This window comes from Hemiscyllium ocellatum, chromosome 3 (genome assembly GCF_020745735.1).
Source record: "Hemiscyllium ocellatum isolate sHemOce1 chromosome 3, sHemOce1.pat.X.cur, whole genome shotgun sequence".
Lineage (NCBI taxonomy): Eukaryota > Metazoa > Chordata > Chondrichthyes > Orectolobiformes > Hemiscylliidae > Hemiscyllium > Hemiscyllium ocellatum.
Window position 1 is genome coordinate 62879459 of NC_083403.1, and position 15777 is coordinate 62895235.

Consider the following 15777-nt stretch of genomic DNA (forward strand, 5'->3'; position numbering starts at 1 on the left):
TTTCCAAGTAGACTAAAGGGAACTTTGAACGAAATTTTTTACACTTTTAAGAGCTCTGATCTGCATATTTGTCACCATAAAGTGATTTTTTTAAAAACCCTAGTTGTTTACCATTTGCATCTCCCAACTGCGGTTACCCTGCTGCTTCCCTGGAAATATTTGGGTAAAATGAGCTCAGGTCACGGTTCTCCAAACGTGAAACATGTCGCCTGGGCAAAAAAACGTCCAGCTTTCTTTTAAAAGTGAGGATGTTTATTCAGGCTCCAGAACAAGTAAGATTAGTGCAAGTTTTGAGTTGCAGTCTGCGTTTCTCAGACATGTTTTCATGAAGGAAAGTTAGCCGAAAGCTGGGTATGTAATCATGACGTGCTTTGAAAAAAAAATCGTCTGTAATTTTTAAAATATAAATAAAACGATCATAATTAAATCTATACATCAGACATTTTTTTGCAGCTAATTGCATGTCTGCGTCTTTCTGTGCTTGTGTTCATTTCAACATTATCTGAAACGTTTATTGAATTACAGGAAGTTCTTGTCTGGCTAACTTTCCAAGGAAGGTTTTGTTTTCATGGTGCGATGCAACAGGCGTTTATTGCAGATAGAATACAATAACAGAACATGAAAGGTTAGTACTTTATCTCCGTTTCCTTTTGCTGAAAAGTTTGTGTGCCCAGTTTTTTTTTCGTTACTTGTTTTCCATCTCTGCAACTCTCTTAATGCAGTCAGCATTAAAAGGCATAAGTGTATATTTTATGTGCATTTCTCTACGCGCTCATTCTTGTAGCAAGTATAGCCCAGGACCTTTTAGAGTGGCCAAGTGCTTGCTTCAGAATATTGGATTAAATTTGATTGTTACCATTTTTGACATCATTGTTGCCATGGGATTGTGTTAACAATTTTCAGAACAATTTCTACTGTAGTACACTGCTATTGTGAAACAAGATTATTTGTCATGTAATTTTTTGGTGCAATATCAGTTTGTACTTGTTCAAACATTCTATACATATATATTTGTGAATAGCATTGAGAATGGAGCATTCCCCTCAAAGGATATTCACTGTCAAGTGAATGTGTCATTTTAATCTCAATAACTAGTGGAATAGATAGCCTTTAATAACCAGAAGGGTAGAACATACAGCTGCAGCTAGATAAAGCTAGGTAAAGCCTTGCTTAGATCACAGCTGGAGCACTGTCTCCAGTTCTTGGCATCCCACCCTGGGATTGTTCTGGGAAAGAATGCATTTTAGGTGCACCAGGGTATCAGGAGTTTAAGAGTTACATTACAAGGAGAGATTACATCAACTTGAATCATTGAATGGTTACAGTACAGAGAGTGGCCATTTGGCCTGCTGTGTGTGGGCCAGCTGTTTGGAGGGAAAATCATTTAACCCTACTCCTTCATGTGTATCCCTGCCTCTCAGAGTTTTGTTTTCCGTTTCAGGTGCTTTTCTAAAGCCTTTTTTGAAAGCCATAATTATACTTCATTTACACTCTCAGGAAGTTCAGTAAGGCTTGTGTTCTCTGGCATTAAAGAGTAGTTTGATTAAGGATTTTAGAATTTTGAACATAATTTTCAGGATAGGCAGAAATAAACAATTTCTGCTGGTGGGAGAATAAGAACACAAGAGCAGGAGTAGGCCATACTGTCCTCTGCTTTTCTATATCATGGCTGATCATCTACCTCCACTGTCTTCCTGCACTGTCCCCATAATACTCCATGGTCCTTTGTCCAATTAATCCCTAGAATTTCATCTATTTCAATCTTGAACATTGAACTATCAAAGCTCTCTAGGACAGATAATTCTAAAGATTTACCAATATCTGAGTGGAGAAGTTCCCTCTCACTTCAGTAATAAATGGCATAACTATTATTTGAAGATTGTGACCTTTGGTTCTAGAGCACCCATCAGCCAGTGGAAACATCCTTTCTGCCTCTACTTTGTCTATCACTTTATCAGTGCTTCAAGTTTCAGTGTAATGAACTCTCAGTCTTCTTAATTCTAGAAAATAGAGGCCCAAGTTCTTCAGTCTCTCTTCTCATAGGACAACCTAGTCATTCCAGAGATTAGTCAAGCGAACCTCCATGCATTCCCTCTATGGCAAGCATATCCTTCATTAGTAGAGGACAAAAACTCCACATCCTTCTCCAGAAGGGAGCCTCATGAAGGCTCTATACAATTGAATCCTGTACTCATGATATAAAGGTCAATATGCCATTTGCTTTCCTAATTGCTTATTGCACATACATGCTTTAAGTGACTTGTGAACGAGGAAACTCAGGTATTTTTAAATGTGAATATTTCTCAAGCTCATACCATTTAACAAATACTCTGCTCACTTCTATTCCTCTTACCAACATGATAAATCTTGCACGCATCCACTTTGGATGCCATATTCTTGCCCATTCACCCAGCTTGACCAAAACCAATTGAAACCTCTTTGCAACATCCTTATGTAACACATGCCCACCTACTTTGTGTTATCCACAAACTTGGATACATTATGTTTGCTTCTGACATATATCATTGATGTAGAGTAGGTAAAGCTGTGGCTCAAGTACTAATCCGTGCAACACCTCACTAGGACCTTAGAGCCTACTGACATGAAAATGACCTATTTATTCCTACTGTTTGTTTTCTTTCTGGTCACTTTTCCTCAGTCTGTGCCAGTACACTCACTCACATCTCATGAGCTCTAACTTTACTTACTAACTTCTTGTGAGTCCTTTGTAGAAAGTCATCTGAAAACACAAACATACTACATCTCTTGGTTTCCCCTTATCTACTCAGTCAGATACATGTTCAAACAGATTTGTCAAATGTGACGTCCTCTTTGTAAATCTATGTTGGCCCAGTCTAATCAAAGTATTATTTAAGTGTCCATTTATCACATCCTTTATTATAGAATCAAGTTCTTTCCCAACGGCCAATATCAGGCGAAGAGGTCTGGAGGTTTTTTCTGTTCTTCCATTGTTTAAATAGCGCAGTTACATTTGCAACCTTTCAATCTTCAGACATAGTCCTGAACCGATAGAATTTTGAAACATGATCGCTAATACGGGGCGGCACGGTGGCACAGTGGTTAGCACTGCTGCCTCACAGCGCCAGGGACCTGGGTTCAATTCCCGCCTCAGGCGACTGACTGTGTGGAGTTTGCACATTCTCCCTGTGTCTGCGTGGGTTTCCTCCGGGTGCTCCGGTTTCCTCCCACAGTCCAAAGATGTGCGGGTCAGGTGAATTGGCCATGCTAAATTGCCCGTAGTGTAAGGTAAGGGGTATGGGTGGGATGCGCTTCGGCGGGTCGGTGTGGACTTGTTGGGCCGAAGGGCCTGTTTCCACACTGTAAGTAATCTAATCTAATCAATACATCCACCATCTCTGTGGCCACCTCCATCAACACTCTAGGATGTAGATTGTCAGGTCCCTAGGATTTGAGAACTTTCACTGTTATTAATTCCTCCAATGCCAGTTTCTTACAAATACTAATTCCTTCGCATTAGTGTCTTAGATCCATTATTTCTGAGATATCTTATATCTCCTCCACAACAATAGACACAGTAATTATTTAGCTTCTTGCCATTTCCTTATTCCCTAAAATTTCCTGTGCCCAATATGTGCTTTTGATAATCTTTTCCTTTTTCAAAGCCTATTGTCTTTATAAAGGCTCCTTCTTAGTTTATGTTCATATTCTAATCTCCTTTTCTGTACCAAATTGTTGATCATCTTTTGACAAATTCTAATCTGTTCCTAATCCTCAGGCTTATTACATTTTGGTAACTTGATCAGCTTTCTCCTTCGACCGAATATATTCTTCAAGTATATTTGTTAGCTAGGGGTGTTTCACCTTTCCTGTTGAATTTTTGTGCTTTAAAGCAATGTGTGTTTGTTGTAAACAATGCATAAATTCATCAAATATTAGCTATCACCAGCGTTTCCCCAATCCACCCCAGTAAACTTGCATTTTGTACCTTTGTAGTTTTCTCTGTTTACTTTTACGACCCCAGTTTTTGGATTTTTCCTTAAAAATCAGAGCTTTATCATTTAGGAAAGCAGATCATTTTGTGTAGGATAGTAAGTATGTGGAACTCATTTCCACCAACAGCAATAGATGCTACATCAATTAATAATGTAAAATCAATTATCTAAGCAGGATTGGATTAGATTCTCTACAGAATGGAAACAGGCCCTTTGACCCAATAAGTCCACACCAACCCTCTGAAGAGTAACCCACCCAGAACCTACCCCCTACCACTACGGGCAATTTAGCATGGCCAATTCACCTAACCTGCACATCTTTGGATCGTGGGAGGAAACTGGAGAAAACCCATGCAGGCACAGGGAGAATGTACAAACTCCACACAGCCACCCGAGGCGGGTATCGAACCCAAGCCCCTGGTGCTGTGCGACAGCAGTGCTAACCACTGAGCCACCGTGCCACTCGAGCATGAGCTTGGTTTATTGTTGTCACATGTATGGAGATACAATAAAACATGTTGTTTTGCATGCTATGCAGGCAGATTGTACCACACAAAGTGCATGGGGGAGCAGAACAGAGTATAGAATACAGTAGCTGAAAATGTGTTGCTGGAAAAGCACAGCAGATCAGGCAGCATCCAAGGAGCAGGAGAATCGACATTTCGGGCATGAGCCCTTCTTCAGGAAGGGTCATGCCCGAAACATCGATTCTCCTGCTCCTTGGATGCTGCCAGACCTGCTGCTCTTTTCCAGCAACACATTTTCAGCTCTGATCTCCAGCATCTGCAGTCCTCACTTTCTCCTTATAGAATACAGTATTACAGCCACAGAGAAGGTGCAGAGAGAGAGAGAGAGAGAGAGATCAACATTAATATTTGAGAGGTCTGAGTATGGAGTGCTATGACATTAAGGTGGATCACTGCTGTTAGGATGCAGATCCAATGTGATCTATTTGAATGACCAAACAAGCTTGAAGGACTGAATGAGTGCAGCTGTTCCACTGTTTCAAGATCCTGAACCCAGGTTACATCAACTACAAATTTGAGGTAGCAATTGAGGGTACAATTTCTTGTCGAACCTTTGATCTACAACTGTATGCAGGAAATATAGAGTTCCCACTACATTGGCATGGTTTCTGCAATTACAGGGTCCCAACCTGTAACTTGTGAATTTTGGTGAGGACAAGGATGAATTTGGTGCTAATGCTCTTTCAGTCATAAAACCACTACCAGTACTCACTGACTGTGTATCTGAAAAGCTGAGCTGATAGCTGAGCTGATAGTGCAATACATAACAACTAAGACTAATGCATGCTCAACTGCAGACAACTGTTATTGAGCACACTTTATTTACGCTTGTCAACAGTGAGGGAAATACAATAAAATGCTTGAGATCTAGTCTTTCTTACACTTACTCCTCACTTGAATAACATTTGTACATGTACTATTTTATATTTTAACATATATGTATGTTTCTAGAATGTCCATGATTAAACTAATGTTAATGATACCTGAAAATTTAGGTTGGGTTGCTACTTTGACTGTAATCACAATCAAATCATATACAGTATGAGCAATGGATTGATTTAAAAGTTTTTAAAATATCTTATCACTAGTATGTTGTTAATAAAATATTATCATTTAGCAAGAAAGAATGAAAATAGTAACTTTTTTTCTCCTTCATCTCAATATACTTTCAATCTAATTGGCTGCTTTCTCTTACTGTCCAGAATCTCCTTTTTATTTCTATTAACCTAATTCTACTTTCTCAACATTTCTGACTGTGTTAAGTGTGATCATAAAAAACTACCAGCAGCACTTGGCAGCTTTTTATTGGGCTCTACAATGCTGAAAATCATTCAATCCCTTTCTGTCTTTCATTTGAGACAAAAGGAAGAATTTGAACATAAGAGGTTTATCGTGCTCCCATAGAGACTAAGGGATGTATAGCACAGAAACAAACCCTTCAGTCCAGCTTGTCCATGCTGACCAGATATCCTGAATTATTCTAGTCTCATCTGCCAGCATTTGGCTGTTATCCCTCTAAATCCTGCCTATTCATGTGCCCATCCAGATGCCTTCTGAATGTTGTAATCATATCAGCCTCCACCATCTCCTCTGGCAGCACATTCCATACATGCACAACTCTCTGCGTGAAAATGTTGCCCATTAGGTCTTTTTTAAATCTTTCCTCTCTCATGTTAAACCTACGTCCTCTGGTTTTGGACTCCCCTACCCTGGGGAAAAAGCCTTGGCTATTCACCGTAACCGTGAGTTTTATAGTTTAATAAACCTCAATAAGGTCACCCCTCAGCCTCTGACACTTCAGGGAAAATAGTCCCATCCTATTCAACCTCCCCATATAGCTCAAGCCCTCCAATCTTGACAGTGTCCTTGCAAATCTTTTCTGAGCCCTTTCAAGTTTCACATCTTTCCTATAGCAGTGAGACCAGAATTGAACACAGTATTCCAAAAGTGGCCAAATGTCCAGTACAGCTGCAACATGACCTCCCAACTCTTGTACACAATGTGTTGGCAATTAAAGGCAAGCATGCCAAACAGGTTCTTCACTATCCTGCCTGCCTGTGATTCCACTTTCAAGGAACTATGAACCTGTGCCCCCTTTTGTCAGTCTTCCTCTTTCAAATAAATTAACATCATGAAACTGGAAGTAGGCCCTTTGGCCCATCAAGTACAATCTGACCCTCCAAAGAGCATACCACCCAGACCCATCCCATCTCTGTAACCCTGCAATTCCCATGCCTAACACACACAATGGGCAATTTTAGCATGCCCAGCTAATCCTTGGACTGTGGGAGGAAACCGGAGCATCAAGAGGAAACCTGTGCAGACATGGGAATGTGCAAACTCGACACAGATAGTTGCCCAAAGGTGGAATTGAACCCAGGTCCCTTGTGTAATGGGGCAGCATTGCTAACCACTGAGCCACTATGCTGCCCACCTGCTTCCACGTCATCACCTTTCTGTTATTTGTTATACCGAAACTAACGCATGATCAACAGCACACAGCAAATATAGAACTAGATTTATTTACACATCCTCAAATGAAAAGCCATTGTCACAAACTAATTTGACCTTTCAACATGCTGCAATTGGTAACATTAATCAGTCAATACCTATACAGTCATTGGTGTAATTCTGTAGTCTTGGTCTGAATTTTCAATTTGAGGGCAGGAGGTAGAAGGCCAGATTGTTTCTCAGTCTTGATCTGACCCATAGGCTAACAGTCACTCACTGGAATTTAGACTGGTGGCAAGGAGGCACATTCCATGTCCACTTAAAGGTGGAAAGTGGGCTTTCAAAATGCTTTCAAAGTGGCAGGAAGGTGGTGGCAGAATATCTTGGAATTTCCTCCACAGGATGGCCTTTACCTGGACTCATCCATGTCAGACAGGGAAGACATGTAGTTGTCTTGCGACCGTCACCCAGCTTATTGCTAGTTGACTCCCTCCAGGTAGTAAAAGCTTCAAAGCTACCCCCTCCCAATCACTTCTGGCTCCACACTACCCCATTGCATCAGGAAACTGGAAGTGACTGGGAAAATCCTTATTTACTGTTAACAAGGCTCTAATTGCCTGCCATTTTAAGCAGGAATGATATATGGTGAAGAGAACATGAAGCAAATTTGGCAAATAAGTGCTATTTTTAATTTTCTAGCTCATTCCTGAAACATAGGACCCCAGTAGAACTTCAGAATCAAATATTGTGTGCTAACAGGAATTTCTGCCATCTGCAAGGGATAGGGCAGAAATGAAGAAAGAAAGTATTTGGAGTAATTTAGCAATCAGTTAAAGCTTTGCTAATATTGTTACCAGATATCTGGTTCAGAGGAGATTTTTCTTGGAGCTGGAAATGCAATCCAGATTTCAAATTAAAGCTGTATTGTGGCTTAAAATCATTTCATGTTCAACACAACTCATTCCAGTGATACCTTGGTTGAACTATATGCAGAATTTTTAAACATACACAATTTTAAAAGAAGCGTAAAGCTTGGTATCTTACAGAAAAAACAATTTTATGTAAATCAAAGGAAAAGCACAGAAATACAAGAACTGAATTTTCCATAGACTAATGGCAAGATGCCTACAACTTTCCAATATGTGCAGTTATCTGGTGTGGTTTGTCACTGCCAGCATTATTCAAAAATCATGCTTTTAATTTTCTCATTTTGTTCAAACTACAATTATGCTAATACAAATTAAAATTAAACATAGGCAATTCAGACTTATTCTGTGATCCACTGGAATGTTATTCACCAGCTTTTTGCCCAAGGCTGCAATCCCTTGCTGAGATTTGCTCAAAAACCACTCTGTAGTGCACTCGCCTTGGAATGATGGGGGTCTGCATCTACGATCCTGATTTTAATAAGCATTTTAATTAGTAAAGAACAGTAGTAGGTGCTAATAAAGAACCAATCACCTCTGCACAGACAAGAGATAAGATTCCATAGGCAGAATCTTCTTAGCCCTGAACAATGTAGGCATTGGTGAGAAAGTCAGAAGAATCACTGGAGATTGCCATGAGGAACTTCTTGACATCAAGAGCAAAAAGTTCCCTTTTCTAACCAGATGCTGAACAGTGGGATGAGATTATCACCAGTGAGTGGCGAGAGACCTATTTGCATGCACCTACTTGTCATGATATCTTCATTATTCTGTCATTTCGCCTCATTGATATGCTTTCCCATTCTCCCATCTGCCAGGCAGAAACTAAACACCAACCATTCCAGATATGAAAATCAAAGCAGTTACTTGGTGACTCCAGCTTGCTGGTTGCTCCTTTGGCTCTCCATTTGTCACCAGTATCTCAGGGCATTCTTCATGGTCAGTGATCACATGTAGGCCCATCCACTAGGATGCCCAGTTTCCCCTCAGTAAAGTTGGTAACATGTCTGAGCCAATTGAAAGGAATCACGAAGGGTAGCTGTAGACTGCCAGCATTGTGTAAAGATGATTGTGCCTGTATTAGAACTTCTTCAGTACTGCAAAAGAGAAACTGTGAGAAGTGAACTTATAACCTCATGATTTAAATGCAGGTTTGCTGTCTTGAGCTGAAGTTAATATCTAGATCAAATTATGAGAGACATTTACCCAAACTTCTGCAAGCCTAGCCATTCCTTTTAGTGATGGTTTTACCAACAACACAGTTTTATAATATATTAAAAATCACAAAACACCAGGTTATAGTCCGACAGGTTTAATTGGTGTGCTTCCAATAATCTGGTGTTGTGTGATTTTTAACTTTGTACACCCCAGTCCAACACCGGCATCTCCAAGTTATAAAATATTGGTAGATTCATCAATATTTAGCATTGGAATGCAATCCCACAACCAATAGATCTGATTTAAGTAACAGTCCTGCCAAAACTAGTTGTGGATGGTAGTAGACAATTTATGGAACTAACAGAAGCAGCAGATACCATAAACATTCCCATCCATCTTGAGAGGGTAAGGACAATAATACAAGAGACCAGGTTGAAGCATTTGCATCCTTTTCACCCAGAGTGGATGATCCATCACAGCGTCTTCTTGAGGTCCCCAACATTACAGAACATAGACACCATTCTTCAGCCAATTTGATTTACTCCTTTTATATCATTAAACAGCTTGAGGTACTAGACACAGTAAAGGCTATGTGTCCTGATAATGAGCCAACAATAATAATGAAGATTGTTCTTGAAATAATCACATCTCTCACCATGTTTTGCCACCACCACTATCCAGTGGAATTACCCGATCATGTGATGTCCTTGGTCAGACAAAGTGGGACGAATCCATTCTTGCTAATGATTGCTTCTTGGAAGGCGTCATCAACAGTATCATCGAGCAGGACATGCTCAGTAATAACCTGCTCACTGAAGCTCAGTTTGGGTTCTGCCTGAGCCATTCAGTCTCTAACTTCATGAAGGCCTTGGACAAACATGGACAAAAGAGCAGAATTCAAAGGGAAGTCAGACTGATTGATTGATTGATTGTAATGATTTCAAGGTAACAGTTGATCAAATGTAACATCCTGGAGTCCTTACCAAATTGAAATCAATAGGAAATTGAATGAAAATTGTCACTAATTCTCACGGAAACGTTGGGGATATAATGCAAATGGCTGAAATTGATTTTTTATAAGGAAAGATCAGCAGATCGGAGAGCAGACGCAAGCTTTGCTTCCATGATGCTGATTATACTAAGAAATCTCATAATAATCTTAGCAAATGTTTGTAGTTTGTCAGTTGACATCTCTAATTTTAGGAAATGTACCTTTGGTACATTAAAGTTGTATGTGCATTGTTTGATATTGTACCTTCTGAGGTTTGGAACTGAAGTGCAGGTCATGCTTGATGGAACCCCAAGGTAAGAATATGAATAATTGTGGAACAGTTCTGTCTCAATTCTGGAACCATCAGACCTTCTATGTGAAGCCAGATATGAAACACTTGCAGAAACTCAAAGTCAGTTTCTTCCTTCTGTGCAGCCTTTTAGTGGAGGAAAATGTTTCAGTTTCAAATAACACTGTCCTCCTTTGGTGTACCCTCTGCAACACAACTGCAACTCCTCAACATCAAAGGAGCAATGTTGCCATATGTTTCTACGGACGTCACAGCTTTCTCTTTAAAGGCAATTTCCAGCCTTTTAAGAGCAGCTGTTACTCCGGAATTCCTGTTCCTGTTCCTTGTTATAAGTGGGTTGCTACAAGCTGAGCTCTGAGTGCCACTCTCTACCCAGAATAGTGGGAAAGACTGCCATTGGAAAATTTAAAATAATCTGCAGCCTGGGTCAATTTTTGTTTTGCCAGAGTTGCAAAATTGAGTTTCAGTTTTCTCAAAAGTTTTTAATTAGTAAGAAAGAGATAAATTGTATCTAATGAATAATTATTTTTCCTAATTTCAAATTGGAGTTCTGCACATGATGTTTCTGAATGGATTAATTGAGTCAGTCAGTAAATGACTTAAAGCACATGTGAGTTCTGAAGAAGAATCATACTGAACTCAAGAAGTTAAATCTATTTTTCTCTTCACAGATGCTGCAAGACTTACTGAGCTTCTCCTACACTTGCCTTTTTTTCACTAAAGGTCTCCAGCATCTGCAGTACTTGTATTAGAGCACAAAGGGAAATGTTTGATGAGTAAGACCTCAAAACCAACTCCAAGCTCATCAGCTACAGAGTGTGTATGCAGCTCTGGATATAGTGGAGATGTGAACAATGAATAGCAGACAGCTCAGGTGCCCAGAGAAATCTTAACAGTGATGCATTGGCAAAATCCCACAAATTCAGTGGCAGGATAAGCACTCCTATATCAATTTCTCCTCTCAGGCTGACATTTCCACCATTAAGGCACTGGTTGTGGTTAATCTGCTGTAATGACTGGGCCACATTTTCTGTTTGCCTGACCGAAAACTCCTCAAGTAAGTGCTCTACATAGAGCTTTGTCATGACAAGTGTCTGACATGAGGGCAGAGAAAATGCTTCAAGGATATTGTCAAAATTTCCCTAAAATTGCAAAATCCTACTGACTCATGGGACTCCCATCTTCCCCCACCCTGACCTCCACACTACCACATAGCAGGGTGAACTGTTTACTTCAGGATCCACTTTGGAGTGGAAGAAATTCATCCTCAATCGTGAGAATTTGCCTAAGAAGTGTCATGGCTGTACCCTTGGCCTTTTTAGTAATTGCAGAGTGATCAATTTCTTTAATTTCTTTAAAAATACACAACACCTGTAAAGTAATGTCTGAGTGATGTATAGTAGTTGCTAAACATTGCAAGAAAATGTGCTGTAGTCCCTGCACATTGTAAAAGTGGGACACTATTCAGGTAACTTTTTTTGTGTTTGATGTAGCTGGGGTGTGATGCTGAGCCTGGTGCACAATAGAATGTGTTTGATTTACATTTTTGAGTTATTTTATGCTGCCATAAATCACGCTTCAGAAATATTCTTAGGCCAGCAGGAGATCAGCAACCAATACACAGTGAGAATTAGGAAGCAGGGCTTTCAGTCAGTCAGTATATAGTCCATCTGAGATTTAGATCCAATGTCTAGCAAGAAGTGCTTTGGGATCCTTATCTGCTGCTGATCTTATTGTTATTGTCAGCTAGTCGTGACTACTCCCACCACCAGGTCCTCCACAATGTGCCAGCAGTAACATAGTATATGCTACCTATTTTTTTCCCTGACACTGGAAAGAAGGTGCTTTATGATGCTGATCCCTGGATGTTAATCATCACCACCCTGACCAGTATGCCCAGCAAGAAGATCATTCTTTACTTGTTCCATGCAATATACCCTTGTAATCTGTAAACACGATTCTAACCAATAAGACAAAGTGTTGTTCAATTCATTGTGAATGGTTGCATACTCTTTAAGGATGCCATATTCAGAATCATAAGCAAAGAGAGAACGCCACTAAGCTGATGACACTTGAAATGCTTACACTTTACAATGTCCTACTGAATGACATTTATGTAGGCAAGTGCGCAGAAGGCAGCAGCGACTGACAGCATTGCATGTCTTTGGTCAGTTGAAGTTATACTCCTGTCAAAGTTTGTCCTCTTCACAGAGAAACACAAAGTGCTGGGAGTTGGTATTGACCAATATAACCATAATTCACAGTATCCTGCAGCACATTCACTGCACACTTCAAGCACTCATCTAGGTACTTGAATCTTGAGTGAGTTCGTAGAAGGAACTCAGGTATGATACAGTTCAAAACTGTATCTTGTCACATGACCAGGCATTTTCTGAGGCCTGCTTCCACCTGAGTATTGGCCTTAATGCAGTACTCGGGCTCACATATCAAACAAAGTTCTGTTGCTTACACAAAGCGTATTGTCATAGCAATACCAGTGACATCTGCAGCGACATAAACCACAATAGTATAACACTCCTCAATTCTCTAGTGTGAAGAGGCTGTGAGTTCAAGACACTCAGCATTTTTCTGCCTATTTCAACTCACTAGAATTATAATGAATATCCTTGCACCAGAGATTTCTGAGCCAGTTCCTTACCCCTGCTGTGGAGAGACACTTGCAGGGTTCTCACTGCTGTACTCAACAATTTTAACAGCTGGATGATAACAGGACAAAGAAGGAAGTACTTGGCTAGTGATCATACTTTGTTTTAATGACTATCTGCAGGATTTGATGGCAGGCCTCATCTGCACCAGGGGGATGTTCTTAAGTTCATAGCTTACCCAAAATAGTCAAGCTAAATGTTCCCAGTTATCTGAGGAATGTGTACATACTGAATGCATGTTCTGCTGTTGGATGTGAGTGGCCTAAGTCCTTGCAGTAGGAGCTGTTTTGAAAATGGGAACAGACTAAAATTTATCCTAAAATAAAAATATTGTGTAAGCTTCTGCAAAAATGAGATTGGGCTTGTACTATTCTCCACATTGATGCTCAAATACTGGTTATTTGTTAATAGGATTAATTTCAGTTCTGTTTTTATTTAGAGTTATGCAGCATGGAAATGGACCCCTTGGTCCAACCAGTCTATGCCGAACACAATCCCAAACTAAACTTGTCCCATGTGCTTTTGGCCCATAACCCTCCAAATCTTGCTTATTCGTGTACTTACCCAAATGTCTTTTAAATGTTGTAATTGTACTCACATCTACCATTTCCTCAGGAAGTTCATCCCACTTGGGAACCACCCTCAATGTTTAAACAAAAATGCCCCTTGTGTCTTTTTTTAAAATCTCTCTCCTCTCACCTTAAAAATGTGCCCCCTGTTCTGCACAGGGTGACATAAGTGCATTCAGTGTCTCGTGTACTGTTGGGAAAGTAACACTGATCAACTCAAAGACTTACTGATACTGAATTTGATGTAAGCATTTTCATGATGGAATAAGTGAATCAGTGAAGCACCAACATCTGACCAACTTTAGCAGTTGCCTGGATAAGTGTTCAATGTAATGACAATTGTCATTGGCATTCATTTATTTACTGAATTAAATAACTGTAGCTAAATATATTGTAGCTAAATTTGTTAGTTATAAAAAAGATGAGTTGGAGAGGAAGTTGTGAGAAGGATATAAGTCTGAAAAAAGGTATAGATGGGTTAAGTGAGTGTTCAAAAATTGGCAGATAGTGTATGGGGAAAATGTGAGACTGTCCAAACTGGCAGGAAGAATTGTAAAGGAAAGTATTACTTTAATGGAGAGATACAGAATGCTGTGATACAAATGGATCTGGTTGTCCTTGCACATGATTCACAAAATGTTAGCGTTGTAGGTACAGCAAGTAATTATGAATGCAAATAGAATGTTGGCCTTCATTGCAAGGACCATGAAGTATAAAAATAGGAGTCTTGTTATTGTTTCATTGTATTCTATTGTAGGTTGTTCGGGTCTTAATGCAAGCTCAGGCCAAATTCCATAGGAATAGTTTTACAATGTGAACAAAGAATCCTTATACAGTGGAAGCAGGCCATTCATCCCATCAAGTCCATATCAACCCTCCGAAGAGCATTCCAACCAGACCCAACCCCCTATAACCCTGCATTTCCCATGGCCAATCCACCCTAACCTGCACATCTTGGACTGTGGGAGGAAACTGGAGCCCTTGGAGGAAAACCATGCAGACACAGGGAGAAAGTGTAAACTGCACACACAGACAGTAGCTCGAGGCTGGAATCGAACCCAGGTACCTGAAGCGTGAGGCAGCAGTGCTAACCACTGAGTCACTATGTTGCCCTAATGGTGACCATGATATGATCACTGATTGCTATAAAAACCCAACTGGTTCAGTCATATCCTTTTGGGAATCTGCCAGCCTTAACGTGTTCTTCCCTAAACCTGGCCTCTTAACTACCCTTTGAAATGGCCTCACAAGTTATTCAGTTCAAAGACAACTAAATGCTGGCAGGCCTCTCATGAAAGAATAACAATTCCAGGAAGAGCTTGGAAAATCGCTGATTGCCCTGACTATGTAGAGACAGATGCATAGAGTGAGAACCTGGCGGCCAACAGGATCCTTCTTAGTCAAGGTTGGATTCCAGCCATCTTTCAGTGCACACACTCACACTAAGCCTGTCTATGTTGCACTGTACATGATGGGAGGCCAAGGAACAGAGGCTTTGAGCGGTACAGATTCCAACTTCTTCATAGAACACTAACTCATGACTGTTAAGGTCACAGTTGTATCACTGCTTATCTACATATTCATCAAGCCATATCACTGCAATTATACACAGCATTGGTGAGACTGTACTATGAGACCTAAGTACAGCATTAATTGGAAGCACTAGCTTTCGGAGCGCCGCTCCTTCGTCACGTGGTTGTGGAGAATACAATTATAAGGCGCAGAATTGATAGCAAAAGTTTACAGTGTGATATAACTGAAATTATACATTGAAAAATACCTTGATTGTTTGTTGAGTCTTTCATCTGTTCGAATACCATGATGGTTTCACTTCTTTCATATGTAAATCACAAAACTTTTTTTAAAAAAGTTACATTCTCAGGTTAACTGTAACAATTGGTATCAGCCAGATAATATGTTGAAGGTGTTAACCCCCTGTGTTCTCGGTCTATGCCATAATGCTTAGACTGATTCTAATCTAAAAAGTGAGATCAGAGTCTTACCTGGATTCATGCAGTTTTTGAGCAAAGTACAAGTCAAGTCTGCAAGTACAAATACACCCCATAAATGTATATGTGTGTGTGTGTGTGTGTGTGTGTGTGTGTGTATAGTGCAATGGTGGTCACCTGTAGTGTGACATGAACCTAAGGTCCTGGTTGAGGCCCGCTCTATGGGTACGGAATTTAGCTATCAGCCTCTGCACGG

At 40.1% G+C, this 15777-nt stretch overlaps 1 protein-coding gene across 1 annotated transcript in view; it reads left to right on the forward strand.

The window, feature by feature from the left end:
• The first annotated feature begins 175 nt into the window (after positions 1–175).
• The window catches only part of scara3 (scavenger receptor class A, member 3), a 59085-nt gene continuing 43483 nt past the window's right edge, over positions 176–15777 (forward strand). Inside the window, exons 1-2 of the mRNA XM_060850427.1 lie at positions 176–351; positions 526–625. Of these exons, the coding sequence (XP_060706410.1) occupies positions 619–625 (7 nt within the window). The 5' untranslated portion in view covers positions 176–351; positions 526–618. The remainder of the gene's footprint in view (positions 352–525; positions 626–15777) is intronic.